The following is a 16,954-nucleotide window of genomic DNA, read 5'->3' as shown; positions in this document are numbered from 1 at the left end:
TTTCCAGCATGATCCCACAATAGCCTATCCTCTCTTCCCTACATCACTTTAGAGTTATAAATTCTTCCCAGAAAATCTGAAACAACATTCACTGCCCAGTCATTTACATATCTAATAAAGTCAACATTCCATATAATATTATTATTCCGTACATTGAAGATAATCTGCCACAACAACATTTTGATCCCTTGCAATCCTGTAAAGAGATGGAAAATCTAATTTAAGAGCCAATTCCCCACACCAAATGTCATGCCAAAAGAGAATCCTCTTCCCTTCCCCCCACCTTAAATTTAATATGTTTAGAAAACTCACCCCAACCTTTCCTAATGCCCTTCCATAAACTCACCCCATACACTTCTCTAACTTCATTAGAACACCAATCCCCCACCCACTCCCACATTTAACATTAACAACATTCTTCTATAAAGCATCTCTCTCTTCATGATATCTCCAAAGCCATTTTCCAAGGAGTGCTTTATTAAACAACCTCAAATTTCTCACCCCCAATCCTCCACAAGAAATCAGTTGACACACCTTATTCCAACTAACCAAATGACACTTATTTTCCTCTCCTATTCCTCCCCATAAGAAATTACAATAAATTTTCTCAATTCTACTAGCAACCCCAGCCGGCAAAGGGAAAAGAGAAAGAAAATACGTAGGAATATTAGACAACATACTCTTTATCAAAGTAATTCTTCCCCCTTTAGACAAATATAACTTTTTCCATCCAGCCAACCTTCTCTCAATCTTCTCAATAACCTCATCCCATATCAAAACATATTTGTGAGGAGCCCCCAAGGACAGACCAAGATACTTCAGCGGCAGTGAAGCAATCTTACACTCCAAAATATTAGCCAAAACTGAAATATTACCTACGGCACCCACCGAACAATTTCAGACTTATTTAGGTTAATCCTGAGACTCAAGACAGCTTCAAAACATAACAACAGTGCTCTCAAAGATCAAATATGTTCTTGATTGGGCTCGCTGAAAATCAATGTATCATCGGCAAAACGAAGATGAGATAATTTCATACCCATTCCTCCTTGCCCACCTCAAAACCCGACAAGTACCTACCTTCAACCGCCACTTCCAACATTCTACTCAAAGCATCCATGACAAGGACAAAAAGAAAAGGAGATAGTGGATCTCCTTATCTCAAACCACGTGAACTATTAAAAAAACCCAACTGGAGTGCCATTCACTAAAATGGAAAATCTCAACGTCGAAATGCAATGTTTGATCCACATACACCATTTCTCTCCAAAACCATATCTCCTGAGCAAATACAAGAGAAAATCACAACTAACATGGTTATACGCTTTTTCCATGTCAATTTAATCAAAATTCCAGATTCATTTGATTTAATTCTACTGTCCACAAACTCATTAGCAACTAATACCGAGTCAAGGATTTGTCTCCCTCTTATAAAGGCATTTTGAGATTTCGATATAATATTTCCCAACACCCCACTCATACGATTAGATAACACCTTAAAGATTATCTTGTAAACCCCATTCACCAAACTAATAGGCCGAAAATTACGCATCTCCACAGCCCCTACCTTTTTGGGAATAAGTGCTATAAATGTAGCATTGAAACTTTTTTCAAATTTCATAAATGAATAAAATTCACAAAAAACCTTCATAATATCCTCCCGCACTATATCCCAACAAGATTGAAAAAAGACCATTGAAAAACCATCCGGACCCGGAGCCTTATCCTTGCCATTACTCTAACCACATCGAGAACTTCATCCTCTTCAAAAGCTCTCTCCAACCATTCCGCACTTGCCTGATCAATGAAGTCAAAATTGACAAGTGCAGAATGGTTCTCATAAGTATTCTTCGCTGACAACCATCAAGCTTTGGTCTCCATGAGTAATGGTTCTCATTGACAACCATCAAGCTTTGGTCTCCATGAGTATTCTTCGTTGAACAACTTCTCATAAAAATTGACAATGTGATCCTTAATGGCCTCTTGATCTGAAATGATGTTTTCACCATCATGAAGAACCTCAATTGCATTATTTCTTTGATGAAAGTTTGCCACACAGTGAAAAACTTTCATGCACTTGTCACCTTCCTTCAGCCAAAGGACCCGGGATTTCTATCTTCAAGAGATTTTCTCCATTAAAGTGATCTTCTCTAGGTCATCCACCAGCACTTTTTTTCTCTCCAATTCCTCACCAGATAAGTCCCCCAACAGCTTCCTTTCCTCCAAACTTTGCACCTGCTGCATCAAGAGTTTCCTTTTATTTTCTGTGTTCCCAAACTCCTCAACATTCCACTTCTTCAAATCTGTTTTTAATGCTTTAAGTTTACCCGCCAGTACAAAGCTTGGAATACCAGAAAAAGAGTACAAAGACCACCAAATTCTCACCCTATCCACAAAGCCCTCAGCCTCCAACCACATATTTTCAAATTTAAAATACCTTAGTCCTCTAAAAGTGCCCCCACTCTCCAACATAATAGGATAATGGTCCATAACACAATCTCGGTAACCTTTTCTGCCTCACATTAGGAAAATGAACCTCCCAAGAAGCTGAAACCAAAAATCTGTCCAGCCTAGACCATGCCCTTCCATTGGACCACGTAAAATCCCCATCCACCATCGGAAGATCGATCAAACCAAGCTCAAAAATCAGATCAAAAAAAGTATTCATGGCATGAGAGAAATAACTATCTCCCACTCGCTTGCTAAGGAACCTGAGTAATGTTAAAATCCCCTCCAAAACACCAAGCAACATCTCAACAGCAGTAAACACCCATCATTTCATCCCATAAAATACTCCTACTATTATCCACGTTAGGACGATAAATCCCCGCAAAAGCCCATTCAAATCCGTCATCCACACATTTGAACCGGCAAGCAACCATAAACTCTCCCACATAATGATCTACCATCTCCACTAACCTCCTATCCTACATAATAATAATACCACCTGAAGCCCCTTTCGAAACTAATTCAATCCATCCCACACATTGACAGCTCCATAGATTGTTCACAATTGTTTGATTAACCAACTTCAGCTTGGTTTCTTGGAAACAAATAACATCAGCACTCCACTTTTGAATCATATTCTTTACCCGAAGACGTTTTCTATAATCGTTCAACCCCCTCACATTCCAAGAGATGATTGTTGGTTTCATTAATGACTATAAACAACCCTCTTCTTGCCTTTATCTCTAAAGGCGCTTCCTCCCTTTGCATTATAATTAATAGAGCACGATAACCTCTTCAACTCCCTCTCCTTCTTAAGAGTGGATCTGGCCAATGAAGGTTGACCAGCCTCTATAGCTATTAGATGTGCTCTAAATTGTTCCTCAAATTCGACACAAGAAAGTCCCACACAACCTTACTTTCATCCACTTTCCGCATCACCCAATCAGACGAGGAATTGGGCCAATCAATTTCAGAAGGATAGCACACAACAGATCAGGGTCCATTTCTTCATCAGACTCCCTCAGCTCTCCTGACTCACTTGCCTCTGCCTCCTCCTCCCTTCCAAGAACCATTTGCATCTCAGAGTTTAAGCTTTGGGTGCAAGGGACCCCAGAAACAAACTCCTCAATGGACCCAATGACCTTACCACTCAATTCCACATCTCCCTCCACCACTTCCACCCCCTTTAAAACCCTCTCATTGCCTTCAAAACGTAGCTCAACAGGAACCAATAACAATTAAGAAGAAAACCTCCCAACCCCGAGATGAAGACAACATGCTCCCCTTCGCGGGAGCTAAACACACCACCTGAGTACCCTCAAAGGGATCGACTACCACCATCGTTCCCTTCTATGAAGAAAACTCTACCTCCTGTGCCGTCGAGGGTAAAATATGGACCACCTCAAAGTTCCAATTCTTAGATTTGAGGAACTGAACAGTCACTGGTGGATGGACCCCTCTCGAAGACTCGCCTACCGTCGTCGACCCAATCTGTGATGTCATAGTGTCTGGGCTGGGCCACCCCTCCTCTCGGGTTGTTTGAGCCCTGAATCTCGCGTGAAGGCTTTGCCCTCCAAAAACCAAGCCCATTCCATCCCACAGGCCCATCTGCTAACTTAACATTCAGACCCACAAGCCCATTCTGCTGCTCCCCCATCCTTTTTCCTTCTTCCTTATCCTCCAAATTTAGGCCCAAACCCATAAACAGACCCAATCCTTCATCTACCTTCTTCAACATTGACTCCAACCTCCCCTTCCAACCAAATAACTCTGCCTTTACATGCCATAGAGACTCTTCAGCTTCTCCAACTTTCTGCAACACCTCAGCAGGCCAACCATTCTTCCTTCCATGCATCTGCTTCCACCACAAAACGTCATTCCTTTTGTTACCATCCAACACCAATTCATCCTTCCTAAATTTACCAAGGCCAAAACTTTGATGAGGAACAGAACCCTCATGCCTTGGATTTGTTAATGCTGACAGGTAAGACACTTCCCGATTATGATAAACACCTTTCGAAGAAGTATCAGAAATCACCTTATTTCTAGAAACCCATTCGCCACCACCCTCCGAAGGAGCAACTCCATTTTCATAACCTGAAATAGAGTTCCTAAAATCAACCATCTCTCTTATTAATCTCACAAAACCTGTCCAACCACCCCTTTTCCACCCTTCTGGAATCACTATGATTCCATTCCCCTTACCAATGCCAAACACAATCAGCTTCACAAATCTGCCAAATGCGTTTTGACGCTTTTGGACCATAAAAACTCTATTACCTTCCCTTCTTGTCTGAAAAGAATCTTTATTGCCCGCTATCCTCAAACAATCCTCCACCATCTTTGCCATCCAAATAACCATACCTCCACTGAGATGAAGAGACTTAGACATCTTCTTGCTTGCTCCTCTCAATAATACAAAAAAAGTTACCACCTTTCCTAATAAACATGAACCTCTTAGCTTCTATCCAAAAACTACGATCCATCTTCAACAAACAAAAGATAAAACTAAAAGAAGAAAAAGACAGAGGGAACACGAATCAAGGAAGCAAAAAAGTATTAAGGACTATCCTTGAATACTTCTATCCTTGAATGGCCAATCTAATTGCTTTGTTGGCTTAAACCAAATAATACACTACTCTAACCGAATTGAGTTGAATTGGCTGATTCAATATGAATTGAACTGTTTTTTCAAGCTATGGTTATAAGTGGCCCCTCTCCTAAAAATTTCACACCAATATGCACTTTGAACAGTCCAAAGTATACAAAAGGGAGATAGTAAAAAAAATTCCAACCAAAGTGCAACAAAATTTTTAAATCTCCAATTACATGTTTGAGAAAAAAATTTGAGAGTTTAGGCCTATAGAAAGTACAAACAGAAATGGCATATCCCAAGGAAGGCAACTTTTTTCAGCCCTATATGCATTAAACAGAGCCAAAACTCGCCAACAATGACTTTAGTTTACCATGTTAATACATACATAATATGCCTCAGAAAATTAATACTTCTGCTTTTCTTTTCGGAAAAATTACCTACAGTTGTAATTAATTAAGAAAAGAATCGAGGAGAGAAACATATATACACCAACACAATTATCATATAAGCATATCAGAGAATTCACACATATAATCCTGTATCAGATGCATATGCTGAATCTAACAAGAAGAAGGAAAATAATGAGGGTAACATAATCTACCGGCAGCAGATTTCAAGTCATATGCAGGCACCGTAAAAGCGGACTTCGTCTCGAGTAAAACATTTGATACTGTTGATGATATAACAGAGGCCAATATTATCATTGCAGTGGTAAAAGGAGGAGAGTTCTCTGCACGAAGAGGCCTTAAGACAGTTTCAATTGCAAAAAAACAACCAGCAACTGCTGCATTAAAACCTGGCAGAGAGAAAAGGTGAAGAATATTAACAATTTTAAGTCTTGTGATATAAACGTGGAATAATATTATGCTGGAAGATTAACTAGGATCTACCAAAATAAGAATATTCTTTGATAAGTATAATAAATTTTATTGAAACAAGTAAACAAGCGTTGCCCAAGTACACATGGAGTATGAGAACACCTATTCCAAGTTAGGCACTGAAAATAAATACGAGAAAGTCATGAATAGTAGATCCATTGAGTACAATGACAGAAGCCCAAAGGAATGAGGTATGAAAACAAAAACTTCTACGATCATCAAAAGAGCGCTCCCTATCCTCAAAGCTTCGATCATTCCTTTCAAGCCACATGCCACATCAGGCATAAAGGAATCATTTTCTACATAACAGCAAAATGTGGGTTGCCCGGAAGGCCTTGCCAACACTCAAAAAGACCCACCACCCTCCTAGGCCCCCTTGCCACCTCACAATAAAGTAATAAATAATCCACAGGTTCACCACTTTTCTTACACATATAAAACTAATCCATAATAATTAGTCCATGCTTTCTCAAGTTGTCCATGGTCAAGATTTTCCCAAAAGATGCTGTCCAACTGAAAAAAAGCAACCTTGGAAGGCACCTTACTCCTCCTAATGCACTTCCAAGGAAAAGGAGTCTGGCTCTAACAAGCCAGAGCCTTGTACAATGAACTTCTTGTTCCTAGAATAGGGAAGTGCACACGGTCTTCAAGGCAGAATTACCACAACAAACATCATGCCAAAATCTAACCCGGGATCCCTCATCAACAACAAATCTTACATGACCAGCAAAACATCCCGCCCATTACTAATATTTTCCCATAAACCCACTCCATGTGCACCCCTCACTTCATTAAAACACCAACCTCCACGCCCCCCCCCCCCCCAAAAAAAAAAAAAAAAAAAACTCTTCCATACTCGGAATCAATTACAGCCCTCCACAAAGACTCCCCTTCTTGGTGATATGGCCAAAATCATATCCCAAAAAGAGCCTAATTACAGATCCCCAGGTTATGCCCCCAACCCTCCACTAAAGATCAGAGAGCAAACCACCTTGTCTCAACTAACCAGGTGGAACTTGGCCTCCTCCCCAATTCCTCCTCATAATAATGTTAAAAAAATATTCTCCATCCAATTAGCCACACCAGCAGACAAGGGAAACAAAGATAGGAAGCACTTTGATTAGCCACACCATAAAAATAAAAATTGCACAAAACATGTCGTTCCAATATCACTTTGATTGCACCCCTAAGGGATTGAACTTGTGACCTTATCCTTAGTCCTTTGTTTATGAGGAATAAATTCATATCTAATAAATTTTATCTATCAAAAATTTGAGTCTTCTGCTAATTCAAACTAAATAAAGAAACAGGAAAAAAATAAAGATGTACAAATGTTAACTTTAAGTACCTGATAAAAAAATATATATCCTGAACTATAGGGAAACGTCCAGAATCGCAATATCTCAAATGAAAACAATCCAAGACAAGAAAATCTAAGTACCTGAAGCAATTCCAGCAGCTGCCCCAGCTGCAACAAGTGCTATCTTCCTTTCTCGGTTGTTTTCCATCATCAATGAGAATCCATTGGCACATGATTTTCCAATATCTACACTGGGGCCTTCAGGACCCAAAGAACAACCAGTACCTAAAGTTACAGCAGCCTGGATAGCCTTTATGGTGGGAAAGACTCCGGCAACCAAATCAAAACCTCTTCTTTGAGAGGAGCTTGATTGCCTTATTTGGTGCAATATTTCAAGTAAACCATGCATCATGCCCACAGTAACACCTCCTGTGACTGGTATCAAGAGAATACGATGCCAAGTATCAGCCAATCTCTGCAAACGAAGCCAAGCAGCACCCTCATTTGGTGTACCAGCCCATGCCCATTCATGTATGACATGCACCTGGATGAGCACCAAGCTACCAGTAACTGTTAATCAAAACTTTATGGAGAATAGTAAATGCACCAAACATGCAAAAAGGGGATGGTGATCATGCACTTGCATCTTAAATAAATGAGTGAATAACAAGGAAAATGCTAAATTGGTCTTGCTAATTATTCAGGACGAATGATGAGAGCTTTGGGTTTAAAAACTGGTGCAGGCAACCTGCATTTCTTGTTTAAAAGTTTGATTTGAGAGATTTGCAAGTCCCAACCATGGACGGGAGCATCAAGGTTAAAAAAAAAATGGGTAGATCCAAATCTGCCATATGGGTTTTGGCTATCTCCTAGATCATAAATGAGACCATAACTGGAGAAAAAAAAAAAAAGTGAGGAAACCTCATCGATATTGCACTTTACTAAATCCTGACTGCGTTCACAAATTCAGTGCATTATTATAGACATGGGGCTTAGTAACAAATGATTTTTTTTATAGGTAATCAAGAAGCAAGAAGTTAAAGTAGACAAAGCCCTACAGATAATGTGAAAGCCTTTGGCAAAACCCAAATACAGAGTAATAAGTATACAGCAAATAAAGTGAAATCCTATCATTCAAACAAGAGCGAGCCTATAGACTCTGGTCATATCAGATCCAGATGAAGGGGAAAAATTAAAGGAAATTAAGAAAATACATGCAGCAATAATAAGAGGAAAAAGAAGAGAAAAAAGAACAAACCCCCTTGTTAAAAGCAGCGACAAAGAGACCGGTGGCGAGGCCAAGAAGGCAGCCGATAAGGAGCAAAGCCCATTCGGGAGGGGCACTGTCGCCAAGGACGTCGTTAGCATCGGAAGCATTGAGATGATTGAGGTGATTATGATTGTCTAGTAATGCATGATGCTGATGATGATTAATATGATCTCTTACGTCGACGCGCTTGAAACTGTGGCGGCGTCCCGAGAAGCCTCGATCCAAATGCTTGAGCAGATCCTGGAAGGCACCTCCTCCTCCTCTGTCGTTGATGTTAGCGCTACGTCCCTCCTGAGCCTCCAACTCATCTTCGTCTATGTTATTTGAATTAGTAGGATTCAGCAAATGATTCTCATCGCTGTATTCTCCTCCTCCTCCTGACATATTCTCTCACTCGCATCACCTGCAAATAGTTTCTCGGATTTTACTTTTCTTCTTCGTCGAATGCGGTTTTTTCCTCCAATATGGGTTGATCCCTCGGGTCGTTTTCTTCCCCCCTCTCTCTCTCTCTCTTTTTCACCCCAACGAAAAAAAAAAAAATCAACTGTTTGGAAAAATCAAACAAAAAGAAAAAGCTTTTATCAAACTTATACCCTTTTCCCTCTATTTTATTTCTTCTTCATCCACGGGATCTGGCCGAGTTATCTCCAAATATATGCGAGAGATGGTCGCTCAACTCTCTAAAATTCATACAATAACCCCTTATTTGTCCAGTCCCGCGAGATTTCTCCCTTCCTCTCCATCTTTTCCATCGCTGTACATCATTAGCTGCTTTGGCTTTCCATCACAATATAGCCATCTCCGGATCGTATAAAAGAACTGCTTTATGACAATAGTTTCGTCGGCTACATCAAAGAATATAGCTAACACTTATTACTTTCTATTTCTTTTATTTTTCAATTGTTTTTTTATGCATCGCATTGTTTATAACAGAGTATTTGTTCAGCCCTTTGTATTTCACTTTTTAAAATTAATGAAACGTTGCTCTAAAAAAGAAATAAAAACTACTTAATACGTTACAAACCTACGAGTGCCATGTTTTTGTGCTGATTGGCTGTTATTCTTCAAACGAATAAAAGCCAATCATATAAAAGCTTATACCATACACTTCCATGATTTCATCTAATTAAGATATAATTTGTCATTTTTATTCTTCTATCTTATTATTTAAATATGTGTATAATTAAATACAATGATAAATCACAAGTTAATTAAATAAAAATGCGTGATGTAAAACTTTCTTATAACACTTCTATCTGACAATACAGTAAAAAACCAAAATACCAAGGAAGATGTCACACGTCCCACGACGGCCAAGGCAAAGATGAGGAATTGATAGACGGAGGAAGTGTTGAGGACCTTTAGGGTTAGGCCATGGGTTGTGGGCTGGGCCAAGTCAGCAGTCCAGTGGACTAGAGTGTCTTATATAATTCAGTAGTATGGGTTAGTCTATCATGTAGTCCAATAGATGTTAATGGGTTGCTGGGCCAAGAAACCCATTTATGTTAATTACCTGTTGAGTTCCTTTATTCTGAAAATATTATAGAAGGTAGAAGTTTGCTATTCTAGAGTGTCAGACCCTATTCGAAGGCCACATCCTGGTGTATGCCACTTATGCAGAATCTTTTGAAGTTTGTCATTCCTTCTTCTTCCTTCTCTCTATCTTTTATCTAATGGAGTTACTCCTCCCCCTCGAAGAGAGCAGAGCAATTCACACATTTTTCACACCCATTCACTATCAAATTTACATTACAATCCCTAGAGTGTGACAGAAAAGAAATGAAATGCAACTCTACTTCTCGTGACCTCTTTCCCCCCTCCCTATGACCTAATTTTACAATAACAGTTGAATTAATTGCAAAAAGATTTACAACATAGGCTTCAAGCATCGAGCTCCTTGCTTCTACTTCAAAATGTAATTCATCAGCAAAAGCAATTCTACCAAAGAGTCGCTCCAGATATATTATTAAGTACGCCATTACTATTATGTAGTCTAGTTTCTTGTTTCCAAGTCTCTTTTACTTTTTTGGTGCCTTTATCTTATTCAGATAATCATCATTCACTTTGTAAGACTATCATCCTCAAAATTTTGCATCTCTCTCTCTTCTTGTTTTTGTCCAAGGTTCCAACTACAGTTTTATGTTCTCAAAATGCATTGTGGTCCTTTTTTTTTAGGTAAAATTTTATTTGTTTTAGTAGATGCATGGCTGAAAATTTTGAGAATGATATCATTCACTATATGCTACTAAGGAGAAGACTTATGTGTCTCGAAATCTACCTAGTCTCTTCTTTTTCCTTTTAGGTCTTAGTGAGTTGTGACATATAGAGAATTATACAGAGTTTGGAGAAAATAATTCACACATTCATTAGATGATGAAGACATATATATATATAGATTTTTGAAACCAAAAACTGTTCCTAAACTTAAGCTAACGTATAGCAAACTATGTGTTGTACAAATAAAGTAAATCAAAAAGAATTAAATGAGTATAATTAGTTACAGTTTCTAATCCAAATTTTGTGCATGATTTGTAGTTGTCCTTATATGCCCCCTCCAGATGGAGGTGTCGTCTGCAACACCAATTTTGGATCTTAAGGTTTGAAACCGTTAACGGGGATGTGATTTTGTGAGGAGGTCAGCTAGTTGATTCATAGTATGAATGTGATGTACACCATAGTATGAATGTGATTTTGTGAGGAGGTCAGCTACTTGTTCCTTTCTTGATGAGATCTCGAACAAAGATAATATCAATTTCAATGTGTTTCATTCGTGTATGTTGAACTGGGTTCAGACTGAAATGATTGGCTCCAATATTGTCACAAAACAGTTGAGGTGTTTGTAGAAGTTTAAGACCAAGTTCCTGAACGAGTGATTTAAGCCACACTGTTTCGGAGGTAGCAGTTGCAAATGCTCGAAACTCAGCTTCTGTTGATGATCTCGAGACTGCCTTTGTTTTCTTACTGACCATGAATTGGATTAGGACCAATAAATGTTATGAAAGCAGTGGTTGAAACTCAAGTGTTTCTGTTTGATGCCTAGTCCGCATCACTATATGTCTTCAATTCGAATTGAGCATTTTTTTGTAAGAGAAGACCATGGTACATTGTCTGCTTGAGATACCTAAGAAGCCTCTTTGCTGCAGTCCAATGGTGTGCTTTTGGATTTTGCACGAACTAAGCTAGTTGATTAACAATAAAGGCAATGTCTGGATGTGTGAGTCCCAGATATTAAAGTGCACTAATTGTTTTTCTATACTCAAATCCATCAGCATTCTCAGAATCACCTGTAGTTGTGAGCTTAGCCGTAGTTGACATTGGAGTTAGTACTTCTTTAGCGTCGTCCATGGAGGTTCTTGATAAAACTTCTCGAATGTACTTCTGTTGAGATAGAAACAACCCTTTTGGTGTGGGAATGACCTTTATTCCCAAGAAAAAATGCATGAGACCCATGTCTTTGATTGAGAAGGTAGTGCCTAGCTTTTCTATGATAGCATTTGCAAACTTCTTGTTGTTACCTGTTACAATTATATCATCAACATAAACAAGGCAATAACATAGGATGTCATTAGTCTTATAGATGAACAAAGAATTGTCAGTTGCCGAGTGAATGAAACCAAACCTGAGTAGTGCATCCCTAAGAGCTTAATGACACTATCGTGGTGCTTGCTTCAGACCATAGATGCTCTTTTTTAGATGAATCTTGCAGACATGTGTGGGTTTAGATGAATATTCAAACCTAGAGGTTGATGCATAAAAATTGTTTCTTCAAGGGTACCATACGGGAATGCATTATTAATATCCAGTTGACATAGCAACCACCAATGCATGACAACAATGGTTAAAATGAGCTTAATTGTTGCTGGTTTCACCATTGGGCTGAATGTTTGAGAGTAGTCAACACCTGGCCTTTGATGAAAACCTTTGGCGACTAGTTGAGCTTTATACCGACAAATTTGCACCCAACCAAGTTTTGATCTGAAGCAGGGGGAACCAATTCCCATGTCCCATGATGAAGAATGGCTATGACTTCATTTGACATGACTTTGCGCCAGTTTGGATCTTTAAGAACCTGACTAACACATATAGGCTCGGGTGGTTCAGGTATTGGATGCTTTGAAGTGTTATGAAGTTGCTTGGGCCGAAAAATATTATTCATGGATCTTGTCATGATTGTACGTGTGGGTTATGGTGGAGATAGAGTAACTAAACTGTCTAGGACATAAGGAGGAGCTAAGTTTGACTGAGTTACCTAATTTGAAACTAACACTACTGGAACTTTAGTTGAAGTCGAAGAAGGAGGCGAGAGAGCTTCGTGAGGCCATGAGACTTGTGGAGTGTCATGTGAGGCAATCGGTAAAACTAGTCCTGAAAGGAAAGTATTTTCTAAGGTTGACGAGTCAGAAGGGTGAGTTGGTGGCTCTTTTTTGAAAGGATAAACAGACTCATCAAAAAAGACATGCCTAGAGGTATAGAGACACTGAGTGGGGAGATGAAGACATAGATAAGCACTTTGACTAGTTGAGTAACCAACAAAAACACACGGTAAATATTTATGTCGAAACTTGTTGGTATTATAAGGCTTCATCCAAGGAAAATATAGGCATCCAAATGATCTAAGTTTCTCATACAGAAGCTTTTGATTGAATAAAACTTCAATTGATAATTTATGTTGGAGAACAGGTGAAAGAAGTCTATTTATCAAATATGTGGTTGTTGCAAATGCATATGCCTAATATTCTGATGGAAGGGAAGCATGACTAAAAAGAGTTTGTCCTGTCTCCACAATGTGTCTATGACGACGCTCGAAAACTCCATTTTGTTTGGGTGTATGTGGAGCAGTCATGTAATGGCTAATACCATTTTCAGTAAAGAATGGTCGAAGGACAATAAATCCTTCTCCATTATCTAAGTATACCGTTTTAATTTTTGTGTCAAACTGTGTTTTAATCATTTTATAAAAATGAGGAAATATGAATTTGACATCTAATTTTTTTTGCAAGGAAAAGAATCAGACATATTTTGTAAAATGATAAACAAAGATAATATAAAAGTGATGACCATTGAGACTGGTTGTAGGAGAAGGTCCCAATACATCTATATAAATTAAATCAAATGGAGCTTTGCTAGTTAAATCATGTTTGTGAAAAGGCAACATGGTATAATACAAGATGAATCAATTGGCACTTAACAATACAACAAGGCTTTGAGCATGTTATTTAAACTAGGGCTGAAAAACCGAACCATCGGTTCGGTTTTGGGCCCAAACCAAAACCGATGGGTCGGTTTATTTAGAGAGGTCACGCCGGCCGAAACCGGCCGATCATGAGGGGAAAACCGGCCGGTTCATCGGTTTTGGGCCGGTTTGGGGCACAGATTTTGGGCCGGTTTGAGCCACTCTGTTTGGGCCATTTAAAGACCCAATTCAACTTCTTTTTTAGTTCAATTTGTTATTCAAATTCATCCACATTTAAACTTTTTTTTGCAGAATTTTTAAAATTAATTTATTTATTCAATTTCTTTTTAATTTTAATCATGCCATGTATATATTATTAGTAACTAATAACTACTACATATATACTACTTATATTTTATAGTCTTATTATCTTATATACTAAATTACTAATTACTAGATAAATAAATAAAAAATTCCACTAGATATTTAATACACATTACAAATAAAACTAAATTGTCTTCAGCAAGTAAGCAACAAATAACAATTGTTCTTGAATAAAACCCAAAAAATCTTCATTCTTCAACTGCAGTCTTCGACTCTTCAATCATCAATAGTTGTGATGTATGATGCTCCTAACTCTATAAGAAAACACCAAATAATCAATATTAATAAATTAGGATAATGAAAAAAAAATTAAATTAAATTATAAAAATAAATGAATATGGAAATTGAATGAGAAAAACACATTACTAGATTCTACTACAAAGCTCTCAACATTATCCATGGAGTCTCGAATATCAATTGGCGTTGACAGATGTCGCAACCAATTCTGAGTACAAATAAGTGCCTCAACAGTTCTCGAAGCTAAGGAACTTCGAAAAGGATCAAGTACACGACCTCCCGTACTAAATGCTGACTCTGATGCAACCGTGGAAACATGCATGGCTAACACGTCTCATGCAATACTCGCAAGTATAGGATAGTTAAACTCATTCACTTTCCACCAATTCAACAAGTCAAAAGATTGGCTGAATGCCTCACAACCATCTAATAAATACAGGTCAATCTCTGTTTTGGTAGCTGTAGATCCAGAGGCAGTCGATGCTAGCAACCACTCATAAAAAAGTTGTGACTCATGATTGTCTTCAGCATCATTTGGAAGTGCAGATAACGGAGGGGAAACATGTTCTCTACTACTCAAGGAAGAACCGAACGTAGCATTATACTCCGCATACATGTCAGATAATAATTGTCTCACCCTCGACAACAAATCTTCAGCCCAATTTTAATCATAAATTTTTTTCAAGTGAAAAGTAAGAAGCCCCAACTTACTACGTAGATCAAGGAGAACTGCAATCAATAACAACAAATTCATCCTATCCAATGAACCCCAATACTTATCAAATTTCATTCTCATGCTTATGGTCATGCTCATCAAACAAGTATTCTCACTCTTACACAGTCTAACTAACTCTTTTTGAAACCTACAAATCTCCAAAAAATTTGTGTTTGCCGTGACATGTAAAGAACCAGAAAATCGACAAGTGGCATCATAAAACATCTTCAAAAATTTTATAAAAACCCGCACTGTCTTTCACTCGTCAGCTCTAGGAGGCCCAATGTTTCCATCCTTAAAGTAAGAAAGAAAATTGTAGTCCTCACTCTCCATTCGCCTAAAAGCCTTTTCAAATTTCTTAGCAGCCTCCAACATCATGTAAGTTGAATTCCATCGGGTTTGCACATCAAGGCACAACATTTTTTTTACAATCAATTTTTTCATTTTCTGCACATCTCTTAAACTTGTCTAATCTTGTAGAGGAGAAGCGCATATATCTAACCGCATTTCTAACCATTGTAATGGCATCATCACACTCCTTAAGACCCTCATTCACGACAAGATTCAGAATATGAGCACAACATCTCATGTGCATATACTTCCCCTCCAACATATTCTCCGTAAAAAAATGTCTCAAATATGCAATTGCAGTATCATTTGAGCTAGCATTATCAACAGTAACAGTAAATATCTTATCAATGCTCCAATGAAGGAGGCACGATTCAACATATTTTCCAATGGTATCCCCTCGATGATTAAGGATTAAACAGAAATTAATGATTTTCTTTTGCAATTTTCAATCACTATCAATGAAATGGGCAGTTAGGCACATATAATTAAGATTTTGTACCGATGTCCACGTATTGGTAGTTAATGAAATCCTCATTCCCCCATCTTTAAATAACTTTTTAAGTTTGGCTTTTTCAGATAAAAATAGTTTCATACAATCTATTGCAACCGTCACTCGACATGGCACTTTAAATCTAGGTTCAAGCAACCAAAACATCTTCTTAAATCCTTGCCCTTCAACAATTCTAAATGGTAATTCATCAAGGATTACCATCTCCGGAAGTGCCATCCTCACTATATTTATGGGTTACAAGATTTCTTAAAGAATTATCACTCTCTCCAAACCCCTCCGAGGAAACCTCACCTGTCAATGTTGTTTGGTATTTATCTAAAGGCTCAAGTTTATGAGGATTTTTGGGACATGAAGGTAGATGGTTTTGCATGGTTAAAGTTCCGTTCCTCTTCGAGTGGCAAGCGTATATCTTGCCACAATAATTACACTTGGCCTTAGGATCATCTACGGAACAACCCTCAACTTTTGTAAAATGGTCCCAAACAATTGACGGATCCTTCTCCTTTCGTTTCTTATGAAGTGAACAATTACTACTATTAGGGGCACTTGAAGCCGGGAGTTTTGGTATTTGGAAGTTCGAATCAACATCAATTAGACTTGACAAAGAATCCATCTAACATGTAAAACCAAGAAAGAACAAAAAAATCACTACAATTGTCAATTACACAGCATCTAGTTTGCAACATGGCAAACATCACAAATCTAAGATTCTAATCTACATTTTAGATCACTCATAAATCTCACAAATTATTTTACTTTCAATAAATTATGAACATTTATTGTCAATAAACATCACAAATTATATTACTTTCAACAAAATTGTCAATAAAACACAATCCGTGAATGCACACTGCACAGTCCCTAACCCTAGATTGGAATACCATCAATCTTCATCAATCTTCAATCATCAATTCACTATTTCACCATCTCAAACCAGAAAACACAATCCCTAATCCTAAATTGGAATACCAAACTAGAAAACACAATCCCTAATCCACCGATTGGTCCTCTTAGGCTCTTATCAAAAAATAAATTTCAAGAAAATCACTAATAACAAATCAGACTCATCAATTGACACGCATCACTAAATT

The 16,954-nt window shown here is 38.1% G+C and overlaps 1 protein-coding gene across 2 annotated transcripts in view; it reads right to left on the bottom strand.

Moving 5' to 3' along the window:
• The window catches only part of LOC121234279 (chloride channel protein CLC-f), a 29,960-nt gene extending 20,609 nt beyond the window's left edge, over positions 1 to 9,351 (bottom strand). The window contains exons 1-4 of one of the 2 annotated variants that reach the window (XM_041130160.1): positions 8,670 to 9,351; positions 8,481 to 8,565; positions 7,364 to 7,766; positions 5,646 to 5,840 (exon numbers count right to left, since the gene is read on the bottom strand). In XM_041130160.1, coding sequence (XP_040986094.1) covers positions 5,646 to 5,840; positions 7,364 to 7,766; positions 8,481 to 8,565; positions 8,670 to 8,800 — 814 coding nt within the window. In that variant the 5' untranslated portion in view covers positions 8,801 to 9,351. Of the gene's footprint in view, positions 1 to 5,645; positions 5,841 to 7,363; positions 7,767 to 8,480 lie in introns of both variants that reach the window. The other variant, XM_041130159.1, reaches the window with a different exon arrangement.
• Between the last annotated feature and the right edge of the window lie 7,603 nt (positions 9,352 to 16,954).

Source organism: Juglans microcarpa x Juglans regia, chromosome 6D (genome assembly GCF_004785595.1).
Source record: "Juglans microcarpa x Juglans regia isolate MS1-56 chromosome 6D, Jm3101_v1.0, whole genome shotgun sequence".
NCBI lineage: Eukaryota > Viridiplantae > Streptophyta > Magnoliopsida > Fagales > Juglandaceae > Juglans > Juglans microcarpa x Juglans regia.
Note: the sequence above shows the minus strand (reverse complement) of the source record. Positions and strands in the feature narration are given on the sequence as shown.